At 47.3% G+C, this 27,930-nt stretch overlaps 1 protein-coding gene across 4 annotated transcripts in view; it reads right to left on the bottom strand.

The window, feature by feature from the left end:
* Positions 1-291: 291 nt before the first annotated feature.
* The window catches only part of RFX2 (regulatory factor X2), a 64,300-nt gene continuing 36,661 nt past the window's right edge, over positions 292-27,930 (bottom strand). For 3 of the 4 annotated variants that reach the window (XM_083879959.1, XM_083879958.1, XM_083879957.1), the window contains 15 exons: positions 27,249-27,328; positions 25,343-25,610; positions 21,086-21,160; positions 14,998-15,179; positions 11,934-12,053; positions 10,897-11,012; positions 9,880-9,998; positions 9,452-9,564; positions 7,171-7,322; positions 6,223-6,320; positions 4,689-4,838; positions 3,308-3,516; positions 2,884-3,037; positions 1,328-1,370; positions 292-1,196 (listed from right to left, as the gene is read on the bottom strand). In XM_083879959.1, coding sequence (XP_083736085.1) covers positions 1,090-1,196; positions 1,328-1,370; positions 2,884-3,037; positions 3,308-3,516; positions 4,689-4,838; positions 6,223-6,320; positions 7,171-7,322; positions 9,452-9,564; positions 9,880-9,998; positions 10,897-11,012; positions 11,934-12,053; positions 14,998-15,179; positions 21,086-21,160; positions 25,343-25,610; positions 27,249-27,328 — 1,986 coding nt within the window. In that variant the 3' untranslated portion in view covers positions 292-1,089. The remainder of the gene's footprint in view (positions 1,197-1,327; positions 1,371-2,883; positions 3,038-3,307; positions 3,517-4,688; positions 4,839-6,222; positions 6,321-7,170; positions 7,323-9,451; positions 9,565-9,879; positions 9,999-10,896; positions 11,013-11,933; positions 12,054-14,997; positions 15,180-21,085; positions 21,161-25,342; positions 25,611-27,248; positions 27,329-27,930) is intronic. The other variant, XM_083879960.1, reaches the window with a different exon arrangement.

Raw genomic sequence — 27,930 nt, 5'->3', positions numbered from 1 at the left:
GCTCCAGACCCTCCTTCAACAGAGCAGGACATGGAGTGGGAATTTCACAAACCCCAGGGTGTGGGACCAGTTCCTGTCTGCCTGGGCAGAGTGGAGGATGGGGACTGCCATGGGACTGCCATAGGATTGGCCATGAGATTGCCATGGGATTGGCCATGGGATTGCCATGGGATTGCCATGGGATTGGCCATGGGATTGCCATGGGATTGCCATGGGATTGGCCATGGGAATGGCCATACGATTGCCATGGGATTGGCCATAGGATTGCCATGGGATTGGCCATGGGATTGCCATGGGATTGGCCATGGGAATGGCCATACGATTGCCATGGGATTGGCCATAGGATTGCCATGGGATTGCCATGGGATTGCCCCCAGGCATCGTGGCGTGGGGACAATGACCACGCTCTGCCTCCAGCTGCCACTGCCTCGGAGTCCTTTGGTATCTTGAGTCGTGTCCCAGGAGCTTTGGGGTGAAGTGCCAAGCTGGGGAGACATGGAAGCAGTGGGAATGCTCATCCCAATGTCTCAGAGCACGGCTGTGTCCGCTGGGATGTGCAGCAGGAGCCTCTCCCCGGGCGGGGACAAGAGGCACCAACTGTCCTGTGCTCCCCATATGAGAGATTTGGCAAAGCCACAGCCAGGACAGCTTGTCTGGAAAGGCTGGAGGAGCAGGGCCGGGTATTTTTCCTTCTTCTTGGGCACTGATTGGTTCAAGTTTGTATCACAGTGAAGTCTGAGATGCAGGGAAGGAACCCAGAGCACCTTCCCCGCCAGGGAAAGCCTCGTTTGTGCGCCTCGCTGGGGCTGGAGAGCGAGGACAGGATCCCCCAGCCAGGCACATCCCACCTGCTGCTGACCACAGAGGCTTCCATCCCCTGGGAGCAGCCTCTGGAGCTTCTCCCTCCGCTCTGGAGGGACACACCAGCCCCGTGCCAGCGCCTGCCCCGGCTCAGCCCATCCTCAAACACAAGTAAACATAAAGAGAAACTAAGAGGCACTATAATAACGCAGATCCGGGGAGGCCCAGCTCGGCACACCCAGCCGGGCTCCGGACGGCTCCGTGCGGCCGGGAGAAGGGGTGATGGGGTCAGATGTCCTGCAGGGAGTGCCCGGGCTCGCTGCGCTCCCGTTTCACCAGCGGCTCCCCCAGCGCCCGCTCCGCGTCCACCTCGGTGCTCAGCTCGCTGATGTCGTCTGCAAAGGACAGGGGTCAGAGCAGGGGACAGAGACACCGGGAGCTCCGTCCCAGCAGAGCTCCTGAGGTTCCCCCGCCCGCGGGGATCCCACCCCGAGCCTGCAGAGCCCCCGGCAGGGAGGGGAGGTACCTTTGTCCAGCAGTGTCGGGGACAGGGATGTGAGGTCACCAAACTGAAAGATAAAGGAGGCACAGGGTCAGGGGGCTGCGGGAGGTCACGGTGCCAGACCTGCTCCATGGCACCACCAAACAATCCCAACCACCCTGCAGAGACCCTGAGCATCAGTGCTGGTGGTGGAGAGCAGAAATCAAAACCAACCACAGGTTTTTGGGGAAAAGCCTTTTGTTGCCATTTAAACCTCTGGGCAAACACCACACACAACAATCCAGGGCAGGATTCAGCTCTGGAATAGAGGGAGAAATTTTTTCCATCTCCCAAGTGAAAAGTGATGTCTTTTCTCCAGCCCTTTCCAGCTCTCAGGCATTTCCCCTCTCCTGGACTCTCTGCAAAGCCTTTGCTGTGATGTCAGAGAGAGTTTGGCCAGCCAGGCCGTGGTGCCAGGTGGAACCAGAGAACTCCTTGGTTCTGGAGATGTGGTGTCCTTCTCCACATTGTCTCCACAGTGTCTGAGACACCAAATTGCTGTAACAGCAAATGCTGAAAGGTCATGGACAGCAGCAGGAGCTGAGGAGAGTGGGAATTGCAAAGTTCAGTGGGAATGGAAGGACACCATTCCTCCTCCTTTGCTGGGAAGAATCAGCCTCCTCCTGGAGAACAGGAATATTGCAAGGGTTTAATGAAGGAAAAGCCTGAGGGATGAGAGCCTCCCACAGCTGGGTTTTGCTGGGAGCCAGACTCTGCCTTTCATGTTCCTTTAATATCAATAAAGGCAGAGGTTTTGCAGGGAACAGTGGGAACTCAGCACTGCAGTTGGAGCATGTGGGAGGAGGAGGGAAGGCAGAACCAAGAGGCTTTGGTTTGCTGGTTCCCTACGTGAGCTCTGTGGAAGCTTCAAGGAGCAAATGAGCTCAATTTTGAACACATGGGCTCAGTTTTAAACTCAGAGTAGTTTCAACATTGCTGTCACAGGTTCATCTGGGGCTTTTAACTCTGTATTTCAGAAGGAAAAACTGGATATGGCTCCGGCTAGGCAGGACTGGACCTGCCTGCAAGCCAGGCACCAGACTTACTGTCTGATTGGTGAACAAAAAAACCACCCCAAACCCTCACAAACAGCACAAACAACCTCATCATCCTCTTCTCCACCTCAAAAACGGTGAAAGTGCTTGACTGTGCATATAATGCTGGAACTTGTAGAGGTCTGGATAAGTTCAGTTGCTGAAAGCAATTTTTGGACCATGTTTGCTTTGTTTAGATGGACTTTGCCCTGTCAGGAGTCCCAAAGTCAGGGCTGGCAGTCACAGGTGGTGCAGAGAAGTGGAGAGATCCTTTCCCTCCCTCCTCCAGGCCTCCAAAACCCAAATGATGCTCAACCACCCCAAACCCCTCCAGCTCAGGGAAGCTGCTCCAGGAGCTCTATCCTTGTGCCAGGGACTCAAAACAACTCACTAAACAATTTTTGTTGTAAAACAAGCTGAGGGCACAGCACGGTTTGTGAACCAGCAGCGTCTCTTGAGAGGAGCTGCTGATTTTGGGTTGGTTTGTAGGGGATAAAGGATCCTCACCTCGCCCATGACAGCAATGGGGGTCTCCCCTGTTGCCTGGGCCACACGGTGCTCCACCAGGTAGAACATGTACTCGTCGTAGAGCAGGCGGATCAGGTGGAAGGAGCCGAAGCTGGCGGCGCTGCGCAGGGTGAGGTCACGGATCACCATGGAGCTGGGGACAGACACAGTCACAAATCTGGGGTCAGGTTACACCTGTGCTGTGGCTGATGGGAATTCTGGACCCCGGAGGTGTGGGACCCAACACTGTCTCTGCCTCTGACCCAAAAGTATCAAAACACTTGCAGAAATTGGTCCTGAAAGGACACCAGAACCACAGGTAGCCGGAGTTTCATGGGAGTAAAGAACTTGGCCTTGGCTTTTCAAGGAGCTCTTTACCTGCCTCTGATGCAGAAAGTCCCCCAAAATGAGAAAGAAAATGTACCTGTAGAAGGACCACTTCAGCAGGAACTGCCTGGCTGCCTTGGGGAAGCTGGGGCTGCCCTCGTGATGCTTCAGCACTTGAGTGACAACGTTGTCCAGCCAGCTGGCCCACTGGTCCAGAGAGCTCTGCTGCTGCAGAGTCAGCTTGAAATCCTGCTCCAGCTTCTGCACCATGCCCTCCTCACACTGGCACACCCACGAGGCCTGCTCCTGCACAGGAGGAAAGGCTCACAGTTACTCATGCCCTGCTCCTGCTCAGGAGGAAGTACAGCTTTTTTATCTTTTTTTTCTTCTGTCAGAGCCAGGATTAAATGCTTGGGAAATGCAGTTTGTGTTTGGACTCAGATGTTTATTAATTCTTATTTATGTTACAGTCTCACAAGTTGTGAGTTCTGACTAACAAAGTGAAAAATGGTTCTAGCTCTATCTCTCTACAAGGTCTTTTAAGAACAAACTGTCCAATTATGAAATGACACCTAAATTATTTTTACTCTTAACCCAATTACCAACCACCCGTGGCCTGCAATGTGGACTTTTCTATCCAATTACAAAACACCACCCAGAGCCATGAAGAAGAAGGTGAAAAAGAAGGACTTGGCCTAGGCCCTAAATCCTCCATCTTGCTTTATATATATATATTACTATAAAACCTTTAACTCTAAGTTTTCCACCATGTGCTATTACACACTTCTATTTAAGCTACACACCCATAATCCCAGTGCTATCATTCAATTTTGGAAGCCTTTTTCAAGGCCTCAGGTCAAATGCAGTGTTTTCCTGAGGGTCAGTGCCTGCCAGCACAGAAAGCCTAAAATTCTCAGTGCCCAGGGTTCCAACAAGGAAGGGCTCACAGTTACTCATGCCAGCCCCGCATGGTGTTGCATCCCAATCCAGGAATTAATTTCTGGCAAGCAAGGGCTGCAAACCAGCTCTGAATGATGGCCCCTCTGATCTGTGTGGACCACAGTATTTTTAGAACTACATAACTGTTGATTGCACTTTATTCTTCACTGCAAAAGTGGTAAAGCATTGGAATGGGGTGCCCAGGGAAGTGGTGGTGTCACCATCCCTGGAAGTGTTCAAAAAACGAGTGGGTGTGGAGACAGGGTTTAGTGGGCATGGTGGGGTCTAGCTGAAGGTTGGACTGGATGGTCTTGGAGCTCTTTTCTAGTGTTAATGACCTGTGAGTCTTACAGAAGCTCCATTCCCACCGCTCACAGCGAGGTGGAAAATTTACCTGACAAAACACCACCAAACCCATCACCTTGCTCATTCATCTGCCTTCCAGCACTGGGAGCTGAGCCCTGGTTACCAGCAGAGGTGACCTGGCTGTGGAGCCCCACCCCTGGAGCAGCTGAGGGGGAGAGGAGCCCGTGGGTTACCTGCACGTTGGCGAAGTCCACACGGTTGAGGTCGCTGAGCATCTGGTTGATCTGGGACGTGTTCTGCAGCACGGCGCGCGCCGCTTGCGCCAGGTGGTTCAGGGACGTGTACCTGCGCAGGGTCTGGGCAAAGGCACTCACCACCCCCACCTGCAACACAGCACAGGGGCTGCAGGGCACGCTCTGCTCCCTGCACAGCCCTGCATGCACCAGCACAGGCGTTGCTGGAGTCACCAGCCCTGTGAGTGGTCAAAAAACCTGCTGGGGACAAGGGTTAGAGGCAGCCTGGGCAACCTGGGGTAGTGCTGGGCCTGACATTTCTGGGTCTGAGAGATTTCAGCTTGCTGGCAGCTGCTAACTTTTTCCCAAGGAAAAATGTCTCAAGAAAGCTTCTCAAAACAATCTTGACAAAAAACTCTCCTTTCTCAAAACAATCTTTCTTCAGGTGGTGCTTTGCTGTTTCTCTAGTTTAACCAATGGGATTAGAGAGGTGTCACTCCTATTCACCAACTATGTTAAGTCTGTATCAGAACACCTTATAAAAGGCAATCAGAATTAGACAATAAAGTTTTTTTCTATGCTCTTTGCTTTCTAAAATATTTGGAGTCTTTCATCTTTCTTTCGTGTCCTACAACGACAGCAGTGGTTGGACTGAAATAATCTTAAAGGTCATTTCCAACCTAATCCTTGTGCCAGGCACTTGGAACTGTCAGTCAATCCTTGGGCACAGGTGGTTGTAAAACATGTTGAGGGCACAGTGTGGTTTGTGAATCAGTGGAGTCTCTTTGGGTGCTGCTCAGTTTTGGTTGGTTTGCAAGGAATAAAGGATTCTGACCTCTCCCATCACATCTCCCTGCCTGCCTGGGCCACACAATGCTCCACCAGGTAGAACATGCACTCATCATAAAGCAGTGGAAGAATCCAAACCTAAATAATTCTCTGATTCCATTATTTATTCTCTTTAAGCTACCAGGTTTTCACACTCTGCCTCCAGCAGAGCCCAGCAAGGTGGGAAGAGGCAGTAAGAATCCCTGGCTTTAGGAGAACAGGAGCCTTGGGGCAATGCCAGTCAGGGTTAGGGTTAGGGTTAGGGGTTAGGGGTTGTTGCCAGTTGTGCTTTCCAGGAGGACAGCCTCATTCCAGGGCAGAGCTAACAGTCCCAGCCCCAAGGCTGCCAGAGCTGCAGGAGCCTTTGGACAACGCTCTCAGGGATGGACAGTGTGGGATTGTTGGGGTGTCTGTGCAGGGACAGGGGCTGCACTGATGATCCCTGTGGGTCCTTTCCAGCTCAGGATATTCTATGATTTTCTCCCACAAAGCTTTCTCTGCAATTTCAGGACACAGGAACAGCTCCATGGACAGAGCATCATCAGCCTCTGGTACAAAGGAATTGCCCCCCTGTCCTCCCACTCCCGGCTGATTTTGGTTCAGAATCAATCATTGCACCAAGCCAGGTGGCCAAACCCCAGCAGGAACTTCCAACCCCTGTGGAAAACTGCAAGTGCAGAAACACACTGGGCCCATCTCTGCTCACCTTGGTCTGCACGACCTGTGGGGGGAAATCACTCATGGCATTCATCAGCCACCCTTCCAAACTCTTGGCAAAGTTCCGGATGGCCTGTGTCAGCGTGCCTGCAAAGAAGGCTGCAAGTCAGAAAGGCTCCTCTGTAGCATTTTTGGGTATCACTTTCTAGGTTAGGACTGCTGGGAAGGCACAGCCTGTGGGCGGGTTAGCTGGGATGTCAACTCAGCATCAAGGAAATCAGCTGGGTTGATGTACTTAAATTATTTTTTGATGTTATTACTCAAACTCTTCTTATTATTCTTTCTCTTTTTCTTTTTTCATTTATTCTTACTCTAATTCTTATTCTTACTCTTACTCTTATTCTTACTTTTACTCTTACTCTTCCTGTTATCCTTATGACAATTGGACTTAGAGGTCTTTTCCAACCTACACATTTCTATGTTTTTTTATTATTCTTATTTTCTTTAATTCTTTTCTTATTTATTATGGGCCTTCAGAGCATTTTCCAAGCATTGAAATTTGCTCTTCAGAGACACTCTTGTGCCCCAGCTTGTGACAGCCCTCAGAGGGACATTTGGGAATTCAAATCAGAGAGAAAATCCTCAATATTCCATCATTAATCTCCCAAAAAGTTGAGCCCTAATTTCCAGGAGTTCAGTCAGGGACAGGATGGTCCTGTGCAAACAAAGACCTCCAAGGAACCACATCCCAAAAAGCTCCCACATCCAAACTGGTTTTTATCTGACTCCTGGCCAAAATCAGATGTGATCTGTAACACAGCAAATTTAAAAGGGAGGGGAATTCCCAGGGGGTGCAGAACATCCCCCCAGAGCAATGCTGCAGGAGGAATATTTCAGACAAACACCTCCAAGTGGGTTTTTACAGTGGGAATCTCTGTGGCAAGTGGTGGCCAGAGTGAGATGAGGCTCAGCCCCAGGAGGGGCTGGGGGTACTCACTGGGCACTGGCCTGAGCACGTCAGGGATGAGGATCTCCACCAGGGCCTGGTACAGGATGTGGTCACAGCTCCTCATCCACTTGAGGATGGGCTCGTACTTGCACAGGGTGATCAGTTTGTCCTTTGGGAGGGTCCCTTCGGGTTCCTCTTCACTGCAGCAGGAGGAGGAGGGAAGAGACAGAGTTAGCAGCAGGTTTGCATTCAGTGCTTTCCCCCTCCTCTGCATTTCTAACTCAAATTTTCAGTGGAAAAAAGATGTTTGTGTGCCTTGCAAGGGGAAATATTTGACTGCCTGTACAGGTCTTGTCAGCCAGCACCTCCCTGTCCTTGGGGCCAGAGCTCGGAGCAGATTTCTCTCAAATCCACACTCCTGGTGCCTTCCCCTCTTCCCTTTTTAACCTCACTGCCTCTCACACCCCCTGCTCATGTGGGAGCTGAGCTCCAGCACAGTCATTTCAGCCGGCAAAGGCTGTGCTGGTTCCTCCTTACAGCCCCAGCTGCTCCCAAAACCTGCCCACCCCTCTCCTCTCTCCTCTGCTCTCAACAGCACAGGGGACAAAAACTTCACAGCCGGAGTAGGGGTAGATTAGCTGATACTGAGATGTTTTCAAGGCATTTAACACCTCCAAATGCTGAATGTTTTCAGAAGGAAGGAGACTGAATGTTTGGATGAGAACAGAACAGTTGTCTGTAACTGACTGAGGTCAATCCAGCTGCCATCTTCACTTTGTACATGTATAAAGGCACGAGATATTTGTTACACAGAGAGCAGAAAGAGCTGAAACCTGAATACACCGAGAGCATCACAGCAGAGCTGCTCACCCACACACTGTGTCAGGAACTGGGAGTTTAGAAGGGTCTTTCCCCATGCATTGCATAGAAATCATTAAAGCCAAGCCTGGGGCCTGATCTAAAGGGGAAATTTGAGTCTCAGGCTGCAGAATTTTAGTGCTGAACTCTATGGGCATCACTCCTGGAAAATCCCACATGGAGAAACAGGTCATGAAACTTGCTGTGAGGTGCATCCATGTTCTGCATCTTCTCACATTTTCAGTGAGCCACTTCCCCAATATTTGGGGTTTATTTTTATATTTCTATATCAAGAAGGGGAGGGAGTGTGTTATTTACTTCTCTGGGTTACTGGCAGAGGTGGGAGAGGTGGGAGAGCCCTGCAGAAAAGCTGCCTCCAGTTTCCCCTGTGTACCCAGAAACAGCTCCTGGGGTGTGCAATCTGCCTGGGAGCTGTTCCCTCAAGAAAGTGAGATTTTAAACCAAGCAAACACAGCTGCAGTGAGTCCTTGCAGGAAAATATCCCATGGGCAACATGTACAGGGCCATATTCTACAGATTTTTGAGGTATTTTTGTTTATTACTCCATGTTTTACCATTTTTCTTCTGAAGAGAAAACCTTTTTCTTTACAGCATCAGTAAAAGTGGACAGATTTGTGATAGAAATTTTAAGAAGAAACCTTCACTTTTTCAATTTTATCTGTTTTCACTTATTTCCATTCCCCTGGCAGCAGCTCCCAATGCATAAAGGATGAGGAAGAGGCACAGCAACGAGCCAGGCAGGAGTGAAGAGATTAAATCAGCTTCATTTGCAATGATGTGCCTCAAAACACGAGGCACTGACAGGTCTGGGCAGTCAGGCAAGGCAGAGACTCAGGCTGGATATATCTAAAACCTCAGATAGTCCCTGAAATCTGAGCCAGAGGATGGCACTGAGTCATGGCAGGGAATCATCACCCTCTGCTCCTGAGCACTTGGGAAAGCAGGATCCCATCCTTTGCTGCAGAAGGTGCAAGGGACACGGATGTCCAGCCTCAGGATGAGAGGAAACAGCCTCAAACTGCCCCAGGGCAAGTTTAGGTTGGATATGAGGGAAAATTTCTTTACTGAAAGAGTGATTAGGCACTGGAACAGTCTGTGCAGGGCAGTGGTGGAGTCACCATCCCTGGAAGTGTCCAAAACATGTGGGGATGTGGCTCTGGGGACGTGGTTGAGAGGTGACCACCAGGGCTGGGTTGGTTGATGGATGAACTCAATGATCTTGGAGAGCTTTTCCAACCTCAGTGACCCCACAGTTCCCTAATCAGCCTTTCCCAGAGCTCTGAACTTTGCATTACAATATTAAACACTTCCATCACTCTTTGTTACGGCTCTGCAGGGCAGAAAAGACTCCCAAATTCTTCAAAGCACTCAAAAAACCTAAAAACCACTTGATGCACCTTAAAAAAGAGATCTACCTGCAAGAAATGGAGCAGGGAAGGCCGGGGAGTACCTGGAAGGCAGAGCAGTGGGGCCATCACTAGGGGGTGCCTTGGGACTCCAGAAGGATTGCCACAGCTTCTCGATGTAGTGGAACTGGAGGTTCATCACGACATCCAAAGTGGCCTGGCAGCAAGGAACAGCACGGGGTCAGCACTCAGCTCGAGTGCTGCCACTCACAGTAAATAATTTACATGGAAAACAAGGGAATTGGCACTGGTTTAGTAACCAACTTAAGATAAAACAGGTCACATAGTGAAAAAAAATCAATATTTGAGTTGTAATTCCTGGCAAATGAAGCATTCCTGATTATAATCAAGAATGGAATTATAATTCCAGTTTTTCCTAAGAATGGGATATGAGCTGATCATATGAATGATGTCCCACATCAGTTAATAAATCAACTACAAATAACCACCAAAGAATATTGCAAACAATCACCTCGCAGTGTCTCCTGTAGAGAACCTGCAGAGTTTTCACGTCATTCAAGGTGAAACCTTCTTGTAGGAGGACATTACCAAGATCAGGGGCTGGGAACTCGGGAAAGACATGGGTTACATCTGGGAAAAGAAATTCGGAGAGATGGTGAGGGTGAGGGAAGCTCAGAGCACAGGTGAGCACAAGGTGCTGCTATCACTGGAGGCTCTTTCATGTTCCAGCTGGGATGAGACATGAAAAATGAGATAATTTAGTCCTTTCCCTGATTTGTGCTGTTATACTGAGAAAAAACAGACAACCACAGCCCAGTGGATTCAGTGGGGAAAGAAAATGTTTCCTTTCTGTTTGTAGTAAAAGAAACAAGAAAACATTATCCTCATCTACCAGCCATTAGAATGTCCCTGAAGCCTGGAAAATGTCTCTCTGGTATTTAAGGAGTACAATGGGGAATAGAATTGGGCAGCAGAGGTGTCAGGAGCTGGGATTTGTGATGGAGATCCAGGACCAGCAAATCCAGAGGGTCTGTTCCACAAGGAGAAGGTCAATGTGGATCATCTCCACTCAGATCCCCACTGCAAGTCATTGCTTTCCCCTCTCTGGCCAGGACCTCCACTCTTCCATGGAATTTAGATAAAAATGGATTAAAAATGTACTATGAGGGACCAAACAGACCCGTGGGCTCAAGGAAAAAGCCTTCCTGGGGAGACAGGAGTCAGCAGAGAAACTTAGCAAATGTGACACTACAAAAACCTATAGCACACATACTATATATAAAAAAATATATAACTATAACTATATATATAATTATTACATTATATATTATAATATATAATAATATATATTAATAACAAAAGTAATCTCTATAAAATATAAAAAATTATATCGATATCTGGGAGAAAAAAAAAGCTGTAGATTTATTAGGAAAAAACCCAAATGCACAACAGTCAGGACTTGCTGGATAGAACCTTCCTCTTAAAGCCCAAATCCCTGATGTGGAAGAATTCATCACCATCTCCTCACCTATGAACTGCTGGTGGTGCTGGCTCTGAGCAGCCACTGACTGCTCGGGCGTGGTGTGGGGGTTGCTGTTGGATGCACTCTCTGCCATCCCATCCATCTTCTGGGCTGCCCTGTACCTAAATTCCATCAGAATTAGGATGGATTAGGATCTACACAGACAGGAGAAAATACCTACATGTTATTTACAACACAGATCTGGGAGTTCCTGGAGTGCTTGGCACGCTCAAGGCAAACATGTTGGGGGCTGATCATTTATAGTGTGGACTCAGATGGAGGGGAAATGAGAAGCTCCTTTTGAAAAGCTTCCCCAAGACAGAATTAGGGGGACTAAGAAGTTTGGTGACACCAAAAAAGAGAAGCAGAGCTGCAGTGGGTTCCAGAGCAGACTGTCTCAAGCATTGACTTCTGCATTTATGTTCTGTCTGGGAGCTGAAGAAATAAATTCTGCTCCTTCTGCACTTCAGCAACAACCAGAAGTGTCCATGCTTGCAGGAAACAATTCCAAATCCCTTTCCACACTGGCTTTTATCTTTAAAATGACTCAGGCACAAGACTAAGCATGGCAGTATTTAACTTGCACTTTTGCACAGCAAAACACCCAAAATCTACCCAAACACAGCACAAGCCCCCAGGTCCGTCACATTGATTTGGCACCAACATCTCCACAGCTGAGATCCCAAACCATTCTGGCTACAGGGAGGCTGGGAAAGGTGGCTCACAGGGTGGAACATGCCACTGACAAGGAGAATAGGCAGATAAATCCTATTCCATGGAATTCCAGAAGAGTTTGGGTTGGAAAAGACCTTTAAAAGCCACCTGATCCAACCCCCTGCAGTGAGCAGGGACATCTGCCACCAAAACAGGTCGCTCCAAGTCTCATCCAACTTGGCCTTGAATATTTCCAGGGATGGGGCATTACCTGGGATAGGTTTTGGACCCTTCCACAGCTCAGCTCTAGTTCTTCACCAACCTAGTTTGAACTTTCCTAAATCTCAGAGACCTGCTGAGTATTTTGGGAAGGGCCTGGAGGCACCTACCTCTGCTTCTGGTGGATGGGCTGCTGCCTCATGGCCATGTACTGGGTGTCCTCCTGCAGGCGGTTCAGCGGCGACTCCGGCTTCAGGCGGATCCCGTAGTAGTGATATTTGGAATTTCCCCTGCAAATACCAGCTCAGTCAGTGGAAGGGGCATCGTGGCCCTGGTTGCTTGGACAATGCACACAGCTGCCAAGTGTTGGAGTCTGAATCCCCCTGGGCCAAATCCACACAGGCCCAGGAGTGCCCAGAAATGTGAGAATTGAATTAGAACCTTCAGAGAAACTAAAATACATAAATCTGTACAGACGTGAGGTAGAAATGCAAGTTTAGTTTTAAATAAATAGAGGGTTTTTAAGTGCCTTAAACAAATAAGACCCTGTGTCAGTAAGAAAGGGACCTAAAATCTAGTTTAAAACTCAGTAGCTTTGCTTTTTGCAAAGACAGATAAACTCTAGTCATAATGAAAATAATGTAACCTTGCTAAACATTCCTAGATGGAACAGACAGAATTATATACATAGAATTTGTGTAAGAATTTACATTTGCCTTCACACATCAATTTTAGCTCTGGATAGGCCCAACACTATTGTAACAAAATTTGTGTTTAAGCCTGATTGGCTAAAAATAGAATAAAATGCACTGAGAATGTTAGAACAGACACAGGAGTCATGAAAACACCGATGCTGCTGTTGCTGCTATTGCTGTGACTGCTACTGATAAGATGTTTAGGGGACACAGAATATGTGCTGCTGCTGCTGTTGCTACTTCTGCTTGGGAATTATAAACTTGATGTTACAAGGCTTCTGCAAAGTGCTACAGACTGATAACTTTCCCTTCATGGGACTGATTTAATGATGCAATAAAGGACTTTGCTTTTACAACTACTCAGCTCCTGGTCTTCAGTGAAGATGTGCCAAAATCTCGACAGCCAAGCCCTGTTTGAGTGGCTAAGGGGGTGAACTGATGAAATGCCATCATTCCTGAGAAAATTCCAACCCATGTGTGGCCAAGTGCAGTGGCATCCACACTTAAACCTGGCCAGGTTTGTCCCAGGCAACCCATGGTGAGTGGGGAAGGGAGGAGGGAAGTGCTACGATAAAAAGTGTTATTAAACAGAAGGACTGAAAGACCACAGGGGATGCTTTGCAATTTGATTAGGGTTTAGGGGTTTGTTTTTTCCATAAAAACAAGTGTTCATCTTCATCTAGACTTGGATAAAACGAGCCTGACTGAATGGCCCACTATGAACAGAAAAATGTCTTTCTGCTGCCAGCACTTCTGCAGCAACAGCTTTGATGTGGTTTTGTCCTTGGAGCTGCTCATTTTTGTAGGTTTTGTAAAAACTGAAAGCTTTCTCCAAGCACAGGGGGCTGGAATTCTTTCTCCTTTGCTGCTGTGGTGCTCCTTAGGAGGATGTGATTCCACCACATTGGAGAGAGATGTGTCAGCTCAAGTTTTCCCACCAAACTGGAGTTTTTTGGTCCCAGTGGGAGCGAGGACAGTTCTGCAGCCATGGACACGTGGTGACAGTGTGTCCAACTTGGCTTCAGCCCATTTGTCACCATAAATGGGTGAACTGAGGCCTCAGAGGGAGAAGAGACCAAGCCAGGGAAGCACCAACAGCATCTCCAGAGCACAGAGTAGGGAGGCTTCAAATTCCTTTGCTGTGCCACTAAAACTGGGACTGGAGGCACCTTAAATCCAAGGGTGCTTCCCATTGGAAAATTAGAGAAATTTAAGAGAGGAGTATTTATCATTCTGGGTTCTTTTTGGGGACAATTTGTTATTTTCAAAGGCCCAGTTGAATTGTTGGGTCTTTGTCCAAAGGCTTTTACACACATCCTGTGTTCAGCCCTGTCCTAAGTGGTTTAAGTGCCTGCAAATTAAATACCAGCTGCCTTTATAACCTAAAATTACAATGAGTAAGAAAATAATTGGGGTCAGCTCTTTCCATACTAATTGAGGTTCCCTGTCCCCTTCCTTGCCTGCACATTTGCAATTTTCAGTGCAGGTTTTTTGCTCACTTGTTTATTCTTTAATTCTTGATGGGATTAAACAATATCTCTCCTCCAAAGAAATTACTTGAGAGCTCTTGCATTTGACCCAGTCTAGAGGAATCCAAGGCTCCCCTGCTCTTCCCACAACTGTTACCTTCACTTTCCAGCTGTGGAATGCCCTGGGCACATCTGGTTTTGTTCTCATTTAAAAGCTTGAATTTTATTATAAAATCTTCAACAATCAAAATAATGAATGCTTTACAGGCAATATATTACCCACTTTTAAAATATTATAAGCTGGGATAAAGTTCACACTCGGCTGTGCAGAAGCTTTGGATGCTCCCTTGAAGGACATGTCTGTATTTACAGTTTATTTTCTCATGTTACACTTTTCTTGTAACATCTTACAGATCTTTGACAGTTTAGAAGAAAAAACCTTCTTGCAAGATTCAGCCGGATGCTTTGGGTATTTCAGAAATAAACCATTTATAATTTTACACCTTGTCTGCAACAAAGCTGTGGGCAAAGGGTCTGAACTGGGGGATCTTTACTGGACCCAAAGGGAGAAACGGATTCACCCACCCAGAATTTTGGGCTCTGCAGTGGAAACTGTGAGGAAGAGTTACCTCATCTTTGTCAGACAATACAGAATCCCAGAATACCCTGATTGGAAGAGACCACAAGGATCACTGAGGGCCTGCACAGACATCCCAACAATCCCACCCCGAAAGCGTTGTCCAAACGCTCCTGGAGCTCTGGCAGCCTTGGGGCTGGGACCATTCCCTGGGGAGCCTGGTCACCCTTGGGGGGAAGAACCTTTCCCTGAGCTCCATCCCAAGCCCTGACACAGCTCCAGCCATTCCCTGGGGTAACGGGATTCTCCTGGGAGGAGAAACAGTTCAGGTTCACATAAAACACATTTCCCCACCGGATGAGGGTTGAATGTTTCTGTAGATCTCAAAAGAGAAACACCTGAACCTTCTAAAGATGCTCAGGAGGTTCTGAGTGCACTAGAGATGCTGCAGGAGGGTTCCTTTGTGTTTATTTCCCTGCAGGTTCCCACCAACCTGGTGCCCAGGCGCCGTGTCCTCAGCCCCATGAAGACGGAGCGGATGAGTTTGCCGAAGGACGCGGCGTTGACGGGGTCCAGCTTGTGCTCCTGGCAGTGCCGCAGGTAATGGTTGTACAGGGAGCTCCTGGGCAGGCTCACACCCTCTGCTGTCTCGTAGTTATCCAGCAGCCACTGCAGCTTCAGGCAGGGAAAAATAAAGAACATGCAAGTCTAAAGAGTGCTGGGAGGTCAGGAGGGGTCAGCACGTAAACGTCCGGATGGAGAAGTTCAAGAGAACTGAATAATTAATTTAGATGGGTTAATTCACATATTTTATAATTTATATAACTTTATGCTACTTTATAGGATGGCAAAAGCACCCCCAGCCCAAACAAAACCAGTCAGGTTTTTCATTAAAACACAGTCCTGCTGCCACCTCAGTGTCCACCTCAGGTTCAGATGAATTCCTGCAGAGCCAAAATAAAGCTGTAAAAACTCACATTTTCTCCAAGGAAAAGAGATCTTGAGATATTGCCTAAGAGAAATAAATTTTAGGGGAAGCAAATTGATGCAAAATCTTTATTAATTGGAAGATTGGCATGTCTGCAATGGCTCCCTTAACAATAAAATTAACGGTTGCCAAAGCAACCTTCGAAATCTGAGGGAATCCATCTACTTTGCAAAATTTACTGTCTGAACTTCTGACATGGCTGTTGATTAAAATTTGCAATTAATATAAATTATTTATACCGAGATAGTCTGAAAGGGCAGGTCCAGCACACGGTGTCAGCACAGGAATTGAAATGCAAAGCCCCCAGTCTCCTTTAATTGACTAAGTGACTTCAGCATCAATAAAATGAGTGTTGTAATAATTGAATTTTGGAAGGAACTGGATGTACACATGGACTAATATCAGCAGGGTGGGTAAGAGGCCTTTCACTGTCATGAGGGATGTCTGGGATTAATGTTTTCCAGGCTTCCCTCTCCCCCAGATCTCCATCCCTGCACCAGAACCAGCTGCATTCCCACCAGATCAGGACAAAACAGACTTGGGTTGTGGATGCCAAATATCAGCCACAGCATCTCCATACGACTGAGAGTCCAAGCACATATGGGAACTGAGCATGGATTTGGTCTAGAAATCAGTGGGATTAGACAAAGCCCATGGATCTGCACTCAAACCCTCTCCACTCCCACCCCTGTATCCCTCTCTTTTCTCTCATTTTCTCTTGGTGACACTCCAAGATCCAAATTCCCCACAAGGCTGGAGTTTTGCATCAATAATTCTGCAAAAATACAACCTGGGCTGTGTGATGACATCTCTGGCACCTCACTCTACAGAGCTGTTTCCAGTTTCTGTGTTTCATCTCCCACTCTGCTCTCACTCAGAGGCTTTGCAGCAGCCTCAGTGTGTGTTCTGTGGGTCTCCTTCACACATCCAAATTTAAAACTGCTGCTGCACAAAGTCAGCTGGATCCAAAACTCTGCACTTTAAGCTCTACAATTAAAACTATTCCATTCAGCCTGGGGAAGAGAAGGCTCCAGGGAGAGCTCAGAGCCCCTGCCAGGGCCTAAAGGGGCTCCAGGAGAGCTGGAGAGGGACTGGGGACAAGGGATGGAGGGAACAGGACTCCTCAATGGAAAAGGGGAGATTTTTGTGGGATATTGGGATGGAATTGTTGGCTGTGAGGGTGGGCAGGCCCTGGCACAGGGTGCCCAGAGCAGCTGTGGCTGCCCCTGGATCCCTGGCAGTGTCCAAGGCCAGGCTGGACAGGGCTTGGATCACCCTGGGACAGTGGGGGGTGTCCCTGCCATGGCAGGGGTGGCACTGGATGGGCTTTGAGGTCCCTTCCAACCCCAACCATTCCATGATTTGTTAGCTGGAGCTGATCCAAATCCCACCACAAACTCCCATGACTGCATCCATCAGCTCTGGTGGCCTTTGGAGCAGACCAGGGGCTGCCACAGCTGGAAGAAAGAAAAACCTCCAGGCCACTTTTCCCTCTGTCCTGCTTTTCAGGAGCCTCTTCTCCTCCTCCCAGCTTCCCCCAGTTCCACACCACCCAAGACACTCTTTGAGGGGATCTCCCACAGACAAAGATCATTCTCCAAACCCCCAAAGTTCCAAGAGATGGTTTGTTAAAGGTCCATGATGATTCTTCCTGCTCCCACCTGCAGCACAGACACCCCTGGAAGCCCCAGAAAGTCCTGAGCCATTCAGTTCCCTCTAACAAAAGTGGACCCCAGTGGTTTTGCCATAAAACACCAGCAGGAATTCAGTTTTTAGGTTGTTCACATCTATGTTAATTTTGGCCCATCCCTTATATTTAAAAGATTATTGCTTAAGATCCTTTCAAATTTTTAAACCAGGTATTTTATTTATCCTATGGAAGATATTGAATGTGCATCAGCTATTTATCTCCTAAATCTTAAGCCTTAAAAAATACATAAAAGTTCTGTATTGCTATGGAAAATTCAGACACAGATAAACCCTCTCATTTAAATTTGATCCTGGGCATTTTTATTCTAATCCCTGATATTTCTAGAAGATTCCCTTCATCTCCCAGCTTCCTTTTCCTGCAAATGCCTTTTTATATTCCCTTAAACATTGCAGAGTTTCACAATATGAACTCTCACTCTTGAATTAGAAATTTGTTATGAAGCACACAAAAGAGCTTGAAACAGAGATCTGTCAGAATATAAATAATTTTCCAACTGTGATTTTTGCTCTTCCTGCACAACTAATAACACATTGGGCACTTAAAATAAAAAAAAATTAAAAACCCTTTCCATTTGAATCTCTTATTCTGTTTGCTCTCTGAGTTTTGCTCAGTTGTGACAATCAGATATTCCCCAGTTTATTTCTGTTTATGCCACAATCAGGTTCCAACACAATCACTCTACAGCCATATGCTGCTGTGGTTGTTATAGGCGCTACAGGGGAACATTTAATTTTCATTTCTACCTTAACTTTATTTCTATCTGACTGTTTGATTTCCTTTGAAAAAAAAAAAAAACCAAAAAAACACTGGCAAAAACATCATCCTGGCTCAATCCAAGGATGAAAAAAGCCACTCTTGGGGCTGGCTGAGAAAAAAAAAAAAACTTTTTTTTTTTAAGGTACAGGTTTGGAGAGGTTTTCTGGTGGCCGCTTCTATGAAATATAAAAATTTAACCATTTGTGGGTCATATTTAAGGTGTTTTTAGCTGGAACCATCATCAGCAGGTTCCTAAATTTCCACTCAGTCGAGCTCAGAGTTAGGACAGAGCCTTTCATTCACAGGAAGGAATTCCAGTGGGGGTTATTTTTATTTTTATTTTTTTTTGTATTTCATTTTGCAGACAATGAGGAAAAATTGCATTTTCTCCCTACTCCTACTTGTGCTGTGGATACCCCTGAGCCACAGGGCCTCAAGGCATCCAACTCCTCCAACTTCAGGCTCTTGGGTACAAAAATTGCAGTTATTTTTCTCTGATTTCTTTGCATCATCTGCAAGCTCATAAATGGCAAGGAAATAACCCCCTGGGCCAGGGTCTCTGCACTGTCAGCTGCAGTCACACACTGACACGGCTCCATCAGAACCTCCCCAGGTCACAGGGGCTCAGCAGGAGCTTCACCTTCCCCACTGCATTTTTCAAGTGCACTTAAATACCCTCTCAGGGGGTTTTGAAGCCAAATCCAGTTATCAAGCTCCATTTCATATTGATTTTAGTTAAATTATGTGAAAAATTCCCCTCTAAGCTGAGATACCTTTAATTGTCCTCTTATCTTTTTTTTTAAACCCCAAAGATTCCTGGCGTGAACCATCTGCTGATGGTAACAAACCAAGCCTCATTATCTCAAGAATTTGCACATTTCCAAAATGCCAAATTTAAAACAAGGGACAGAAGACAATGAAGAACTTTGCAACCTTAAGGCTCAGAGCAATTAAGTCACAACTAAGTGCAATTAACATCATCTCCCTGTTTCCTCTTGCTTTTGTCAAGCTGGAATTTGCTTTCAGCCCTGACAAACTGCATTCACCTGCTGCTCCCTTCCTCCAGCAGAGCCTGACAATCCTGTGTGCCAGCCATGGGCAGATTGGGATGGGTAATGCCCTCCCTGGAGTTGAGGTTTTGCTCTTCGCCATGAAGAGGTGGGGACTGGAACACCATGGGGATCACAAACCTTTTGTGGCCCAGCAGGAGCTGGGGAAGGTTCACCGCTGGTGGTGGCTGCTCCATCCCTGGAGCATCCAAGGCTGGCTGGGGCAGAGCTCTGAGCACCCTGGGCTGGTGGAAGGTGTCCCTGCCCACGGCAGGAGGTTGGAATTAAATGAGCTTTAAGGTCCTTTCCGACCCAAACCATCCTGCTCCAGCTCCCTGCTCCTATCAGGGGGCACTGCCAGGGCTCAGGTCCCTCACTCAGATGAGTCCTAAAAGAACCTCCCTCCCCATGCAGGGGCTGCAGAGCCTCCCTGGGGAATGGCTCTGGAGTTCCTCCAGCCCTGGAACTGCCTGATCTGGTTCCCCAGTGTGCTGTGTCCCCTCCAGGCACTGCTCACCCCTCTCTTTATTCCCACATGTCCCCAGACACCTCCCTGTGCCCTGGGAAGGCTGAGCAGGGACAGGAAGGAGCCTGCAGGGTTCCTCAGCTCAGGCTCTGTGCCCTGCACCTTGTGCAGGAGCAGCACCTTCAGAGGGATCAGCTGAGGGTAGATATATCCCACAGGCTCAGGAAGGAGTTTGTTTGTGCCCACAGGTGCTCAGGAAGGAGCTGCTTTGCTCCAGAGTTTGTAAGAGCATTTAAACCTTAGGCCAGACTATGAACCATGACCCAGAACCAGGGTTATCAAGTTCTGCACTTCTACTCTGCCAGACAAGGGTGGGGAAGGTCTGATCAAGGGCTGGATCCTCCCACTCCCTCTTGCACAGCTTCTGGTCAGTGAAATCTCTTTTCTACCTTTTGCTTTCTTTCCTCTGCTCTTTTCCTGATTTTTTTTTTTTTCAAACCTTGTCCTCAATGAACAAGACAAATCCTGCAGAGCAACACAATCCTTGTGCAGCACTTTAAAAGTGTGAGCCTGGCACAGCCTGGGGTGGGAGGGGTGCAGGGAGATGCCCAGAACAAGGACTGCCTGATCCTGCATGTTTGTGCTTCCCCAACTACAACCAGAAACCTTCACTCTCCACCAGATGAAATAAGGATTGAACTCCCCCAGGAGCCCTGGCCTGGAGTTTGAAATCAGCTGAAGAGAATCAGAGTGGTTTAAAGTCCCTTTAGGTATCTCAGGCTATTTATCTATGGTGAAGAACTCCAAGATTTTATTTTTTTATTTTATTTTTAGGCCCTAAGAATGACAACAAACCAGCCCCAAACACAGAGGAAATCTGTTAGAATAGAGAAGCACCACTCTGTGCACTGGGATTTATGGGTGCAGGACATGCTTGAGCTTAATCCAAACACAGGGAAACCAAGGCAAGTCCAGGGACTCCAGCCTGACCTGGATCAACCCAAATCTCACCCAAGCATGTGCTCAGCCCTCGGTGTTCCTGCACGGGAGCCACAAACCAAGATGCAAAGGCCCAGCAGAACAGTGGGAATATCACACAAAGCAGGGAAATCGTTGGCAGAGTGCAGAGAGAGGCCCAGCACATGGATTTAGCACAGCATTGTGACAGGAATGGGCTTCCTGAGGCACAGAGAGAGGTAAAAAAAGGCATTCACAGGCTTTTGGTGTGTGCTGGCTGAGGGGAGTCTGTCACAGTTCACACAGAGTCATGGCTGCGGATTTACAAGTAATTTTCCAGCCATTTTTCAGTTGCAGTGAAAGGAAAAGAACTTCCTCAAATGTGTTTATCTGATTGCCAGCAATTTCCATTGCAAGGCAGATGAAAGAAATAAACACTGGGCAGAGGCAGTTCATAGACTCCAGAGCATCTCAGCAGCAAACATTATCTCATGGCACTTTTTTGCAGACTCCTTTTCCTTGGGCATGGGCTGTTTTGGGCAGCACAGCTCAATCACAGGCTGCTTTTGAGTGACTCGTGCTGTTGAATCCACCCAAGAAATAATTCTCCTACCAAAGCAGGGCAAAAGGTTGTAAATTCTGATTTTAACTTACATGGCTGTTGAGCAAACTGCTTTTGTGTGATGTAATCCCTTCATTTTTTTGTAGGTTTTCAATCGCCATTTCAAGCTAAAGAAAAATGTGCACAGGAGAGAGAAAGAAAAAAAAAAAAAAAGGAAAAAGAAAGGAAATCAGATAGTTAGCAACAGCCAGGATTATTGTTTCTTTATTAATATTTGAATGATTAATGCTTTATATCAACAAGCTTGTGGAAAAGAGGCAAACAGATGAGCACAGTCGGTGTGGATGGAGCTGCAGAGGCGTTACTGGGACATGCAAATGGACACACAGCAGGAATCCCCACGGGGGTGACAAAGCCAGGCCAGGGGGAGGTTTAACTTCCACTAAAATCGCTGCCTATTTATTAAAAAAAAAAGCATTTTCCCTTTTCGTTTTCCCTTCCTGCTGAGAATAAACCATGGCCAGACAGATCCACTGCAGCGGGGCAGGGACTGGCTGCAGAGCTGTGCCCAGGCCTTCCCAGGAGAGCTGGCAGTGATGGCTTGGTGACTGTCACCTCTTCATATTTTGTCAAAAAACCTAAAAAATTAAATAAAGCTGTGGTGCAAAGAGAGTGCATGAACTGGTATGGATAAGGGCTCTCTGATGCTGAGAACTGCCAAGGGATGGATGCAGGGAGGAGCCAGGTTTCAGTTGAGTCAGTTCTCCCCCAGAAGGCAGGATGGAACATTTGATGCCACCTGTGCTCATTTCTATTGATCTCACAGGATCCAAGGTGAGGCCTTCTGGCTCCTGAGGATCCTCCTCACTCCCTGTCTGGCTCCTGTTCCACTTCAGCCCAGCTGTGGCTGCTGCCTTGTGCCTCAACCCTCTCCTGAATCCTTCTTGTCTTCTCCACTCTGCTGCTGGGGCAAAATCTGGGAAGCTCCTTTAGCTGGTCCCAAAGCTCCAGTGCTCATCTACAAGCTTTTTGTAAGTAAAAAGAAGTCTCTAAACCTCCCCAAACCTCACATCAGAGCCTGGCAGGAGCAGAACCTACTGTTTGTCTCCAGCAGATGTTGTCAAAGCTTGTTCTCTGTGCCCTGGCAGTGCAGGCAGGACAAGGCAGCAGCACAGAACCTGCAGCCAGAGCTCTGCTGCCTCTGTCCTCATTTAACACCTCCGTGGGCACACCCAGAAAGCATCTGCAGATGATCTGTCTGTGGCCTCCTGCCCACATTCACAGCCTGCACTGACTCACCCCACAGTGCAGATTAGGGCTGAGATAAACCCAGCCCTTGACAAAGCCAGGCTCTGTCACAGGAGGGTGGCAGAGCACAGCACAGCAGAGCCAGCTCTGGAGTGACATCAAGTAGCCACAGGCCCTGTGCCACATCCAGGTGTGAAGGTGACACTCCACCTCCAGCACAGGTCCCTTGGTTTCCACCCCACAGTGGAGCCACTTCTGGAGGTGTTCTCACTGCATTCAGCCTCAGATCAGCGGGGTTTCAGTGAGCACTGCCCCACGCTGTGATGGACCACGAGGAACCAAAGCCCGAGTGCTGACACAGCCTTCAGGAAATGAGTCAGAGTTAGAGGGAGACCCAATTTCCTTCCTCTGCTCAGGGGCTATTTGAGCAACAGCTCTGAGGCAAGCACAGAAATGCTGCCTGGCCTTTTGCTGTTGGCAGGAGTCCCATCCTAAAGGACACCTTGCATCTGCAATAAAAAATATTACAGGGGAAAGACTAAAAGCTCTTAGGCAGCCCTGCAGGAAGGTGAAGAGCTCTGAGGACCCACTTATGGGAGGTCTCAAGGATTTCCTCTCTTGGTCCAGACTAATTTAGGTGAAGATTAACAGTGCTGTGTTGGCACAGACATTGAGTGTTCCCTGTGCTGTTTCAGCTCAGCTGATGGAGCAGAACATTGAGATTCCAGCAGACAGGGAAGGTTTCTTCAGAGATTTCTCCAAGTGTCTAAAGATTTTTCTTTAGTGCACACACAGACTTTACCAAACATCTCTCAACCTCCTGAGCAGCTCTTGGACCTGCTAATCCTGAATTACTCCAATACTGAATTACTCCTGAATTGTCTCCATTCTCCTCTGGAGGTGCCCTCCTTGGTTTTGAGGTCTCTTCCCTCTCAACACCTCCAATTCTCCTTCCCCACTGCTGACCACTCTGATGTCCATCCCCAAGGCCACTGCACACACTTTGGCTTCCCTGACTCCACCTGCACGAGCTCTGTTTTCCTTTCCTCCCACAAAGCTCCCAGTCCTGCCCCACCACGTTTTGCCAGGACCACCAGAGCCCCTCTGGCCTCTTTAACACCAACCTTTTCCAGTCTCTGTTTAGGCTGGGCATTAAAACAGAAAATAATGTTCCTGCCCATGGATTTGATTCAGTCCCAGCTCTCCTTAAGTCATCCATCCTTTCTTGTGAGTGTCTGGAGAAGCTGTGGCTGCTCCTGGATCCCTGGCAGTGTCCAAGGCCAGGCTGGATGGGGCTTGGAGCAGCCTGGGACAGTGGGAGGTGTCCCTGCCATGGCTGGGGTGGCACTGGATGAGCTCTGAGGTCCCAAACCAAATAACTCCATGATTAAGTGACATTCCAAGCAGTCAAGGCTCTGCTCCCCACCTCTGACCCCAGTCTGTGCTGGAAGGACTGAAAGCCTCACACAGACACAGCCCTGGACTACCTGCCAGACTCTTTCCCACCTTTTCCAGCCCTTCCTCAGACATTTTGTGTTAAAATACCTTCAGAAAGCTCATTCCTACATGCAACAGGGTGAATTTATCTCAAATATATTTCAAAAAAAGTTTCTTTCTAAATTTTTTTCCCTGAACAGCCTTATCTCATGTAATAACCACCAACTAAATCCATTAATAGGAAATTTCTGACATATTTTCCACTTGGGCTTCTATATTGTGCTCATCGCCATGGAAATTACAAAAACCCCAAACAACCACAAAAAAAATCCCCCAAAAAATCCAAGAGTAAAGTTGTGCAGTTTAGTAAGATGCAGTCCCACACAGGTGATGCTTCCAAATAATAACTTCAAGTAAAAACCAAATGGCCCAGTGCTAATTTTTAACTATGAACAGTTAAAATACACACACACACGATTCTCACCCAAGAAAAGAACCTCAGCATCTGTCATCTTCTCTTCCACCCAAACTAAGGACTTTTCTGCTATCCCTACCCAAGGCAGAGCACATTTACTACAGGATCAAAGCAACCTTTCAAGGCACAAAGATTCAAAAAACATCAAGTCTATATTCTAAAACCCAATGAGAAAAGAAAGTACAACTTAACAGGCCAGATTTACAAGAGTTCTCAGTAGCAACAGCTCCTGTTTTTCTCCCTAGTGATGCTGCTCACATTTTAAATTCTGGCTACATACCCTGAATTACACCTACATTAGTATTTATATTTATATATGAACACATAAACACGCAGAATTCTGCAGAGGGAGGTGAGCAGTGTCCCAGGAAATGAGCTCCAAGCACTCCTGGCAGCTGCTAAGGGCTGGGAGATTCCCAAACCAAAGCTCTGGTGCTTCTTACTGCAAAAAGGCTGTTTTGGGTGAAGAGCTGTAAGGCCTCAGTCCCACACAGCTGTGCCTCCAGCACCTGCCACCTCGGCTGGCAGCTGGAGGGACACAGTTTAGAGAAATCAGAGCTTTAAACCATTTCTGTTTGATCACTATTACCCCTAAAAGACATTTTCTAAACATACGGCAAGGGCAGAATACACAATGGTGTAGGAGATATATACACAAAGACTTTTTGATCACTGTGCACTTGGCATGATCAACTTGACATAACTTATGTGCTAATTATCCACTGGTTTAAGAAAGGATTTCTCAGGTCTCTTCATAATTGAAGATACATTTCAATATTTTGGGTAAGCACATGCGAGATGTTTGACTTAATAGAAAAACGTAAATAGAAACAAATCTTAAAAAGCCAAAATATTTTGCTTGGGGTGGGGGTGAAAAACCCAAACCAAATTGGGTTATTAATATTTATTATTAATTTATATTTATTATTAATTTATTATTAGTTTATTAATATTAGAATGATTAATTCTCTTTTCTAATGCTGAATAATTTCAGTGATCTGCTGAGCAAGAGGAACAGCCCAAACCCTGACTCAACAACAAGTGCAGTACACCAGTGTCTATTCTCTCCCTTGCACGTTACAGACATATACAGTGACAATGACAGGCCAGTTTTATTCTCTGCAGGCTTTTCAGCTCCCTTTGGGATCATTCCTGGCCCCCGAGCTGCGGTGCCTGCAGGGCTACATACCGTTGCTGGAGAGGAGCGTGAGGTGTGTGACAGAGAATGTCTAGAGTTCTCCAGCCCCCCATGAATGAGATAGGCGCCCGAGCCGGAGAGGATCTGACTTCCCCCAATGTCCATGGTGATGCCCACCATGTTGTGAGAGGGAATGGCTGTAGGAGAGGATGCCGCTGTAGTCACCTGAGCTCCACCTCCTCCCTGCGCTTCGAAATAGGGCGCGGCGCCGGCGGGGGCGTAAATCTGCGCCTCGCTGCTGTAGGAGTAGGCGGCTCGTCTGTGCGGGGACAAAAAGGGGACATGGAGAGGAGCTGCCAAAGGGAATCCCGTATTTGACAGCTTCTGAAAGATGCACAAGTGTCAGAGAACCCCCTCAGTGCAGCCCTGGTTTTGTGCTTGAGAGGTTTTGGTTTTCTGAAATTCTTTTCCCAGGGAATTTTCTGTAAACAGGCGAAATATTTTTGTAAACTGTACTTAGTTTTTCATTCCTTTTCCTAAGAGGGACTTCTTCTTGATGTCCCTCTGCTCTGACCAATGTGATTGAGGAGGTTTGCCTTTTTGTCACCAATCAGATTGGTCTGTGTAAAATAGTATAAAAGGGAGACACATCCCAAAAATAAAGGAGTCATTTCAGCCTTCTGAAGCTCAGAGCCTGTGTCATGGTGTAAAACAGCATCACCTCAGGTGTTGGAACTCTGGGCACGAAGAATTTTAGACTTTCTATGGTGACAGGCGTTGACCCCCCAAGAAAACACTGCATTGACCTGAGACCTTGGAAGAGGCTTCCAAAATTGAATGATAGCACTGGGATTATTATGGGTGTGGAGTTTGAATAGAAGTATGTAATATCACAAGGTGGAAAACTTGGAGTTTAATAGAGTTAGAATATAGTAACATTCTAAATGTAGAAATATTCTTAATATAGTTTAGAATATAGTAATATATATAGAGCAAGATGGAGGATTTAGGGCATAGGCCAAGTCCTTCTTTTTCACCCTTTTCATGGGTCTGGGTGTTTTTTTGTAGTTGGGTAGAAAAATCTGCATTGCAGGCCACGGGTGGCTGGTTATTGGGTCAAAAGTAAAAATAATCTAGGGGTCATTTCATAATTGGACAGTTTGTTCTTAAAAGGCCTTGAAGAGAGATAGAGACAGAGCCATTTTTCACTTTGTTAACTAGAACTCACCACTCGTGAGATTGTAACATAGATAAGAATTAATAAACATCTGAGTATGAACACAAAACATCTCTCAAGCATTTAATCCTGGCTCTGACAGGAAAAGAAGATATAAAAAGCTACAGGTGGGGTTTGCTCTGTTGGAATGGGACTCTGTGCTGGGACCAATCAGCCCCACAGCAGAAGCTCATAGTGAGGGCAGAGCCTGGAGCTCTGGGGGCAGAAAGGATAAAAGGAGGCACAAAATGGGGCACAGCAGCCAGGAGGAAGAGGAAATTCTAAGGGTGGAGAGGCCCTGGCACAGCTGTGACTGTCCCATCCCTGGAAGTGTCCAAGGCCAGGCTGGACGAGGCTTGGAGCAGCCTGGGACAGTTGGAAGGAGATGGGCTTTAAGGTCTTTTCCAACCCAAGCCAATCTGGGATTTCTTGGCTCTATAAAATCTTCCAATACCCCCTTGTTCCTCTACAAGCTCCACTCCTAAAGCTGCCCATGTCAGCACACCAAGTGCTCAGCACAGGGGAGCACCAGACCCTTCATGACCAGGATTCCCTGGAGAACAGTCCCTCCATGAGGACAACACCCCCAGGGCTGGAGTCTGGCTGAAACCACCCTCACACCCAACAGAACACCTAAAACAGCTCCTCCTCTTCCTCCTTCCATTGTGGGGCTGGGGTGGAAGGAGCCTGGGGGAGGGAAGGGCTGGGAGGTGGGAGAGGGACACTCAGAGAGGCTCTTACATGGTTCCGTTGGTATAAACAGCTTCTCCTCCTTCCACATACTGCACCTGGGCTGGATAAACGTGCTGCACAGACTGCACCTGCAACAGGCACCAACAAGTCAGGGATTGCCCAGGAACTGCTGGGTAAACTGCACAACCTTACCTTCACACTCAGGCTTTTTTTTTTTTTTTTTTTCTTTTTTTTTTTTTAAATCACCCTCTCTGCCCCCCGCCCCCATGCTTAGGAATCTCAAAGGAGGTTTTTATTTTCAAAGGTCAAGTTAAAATAGATAAATAAGTGGTTGCTCCATGAGCAGTGGAAACAATGGAGCTGGGTTTCCTCTGCACATGTGTCTTGGGCTGACTAATAGGGGTGAGCTCATGCTGCAGCCTTTCCTTCAGAGGGGAGCCTGACAGTGTCCAGCTGCACCCCAGCCCCTTTTTTTGTTGCTTTAGGAGAGATGGAGTTGCCCTCTGTCAAATTTTTTTCCCCCTGAAATGGAGCAACCAAATAAAAAATCACTATGGGAAAAAAATTAAGAGGGTCAGACTTGCTGTTCATATGGAGCAGCACCACATATTCCTGGTTTCTCAGGAAACAAGCCCTGGAAAAGGCAAAGTTCAAATAAATAAAAACACTTGCACGGCTCCCTGGCACCAAACCTTTCTATAGAGCCACGTGCAGTCAGTAAATTGTTAAT

This window comes from Zosterops lateralis (assembly GCF_965231275.1).
Source record: "Zosterops lateralis genome assembly, chromosome: 29".
NCBI classification, from domain to species: Eukaryota; Metazoa; Chordata; class Aves; order Passeriformes; family Zosteropidae; genus Zosterops; species Zosterops lateralis.
Note: the sequence above shows the minus strand (reverse complement) of the source record. Positions and strands in the feature narration are given on the sequence as shown.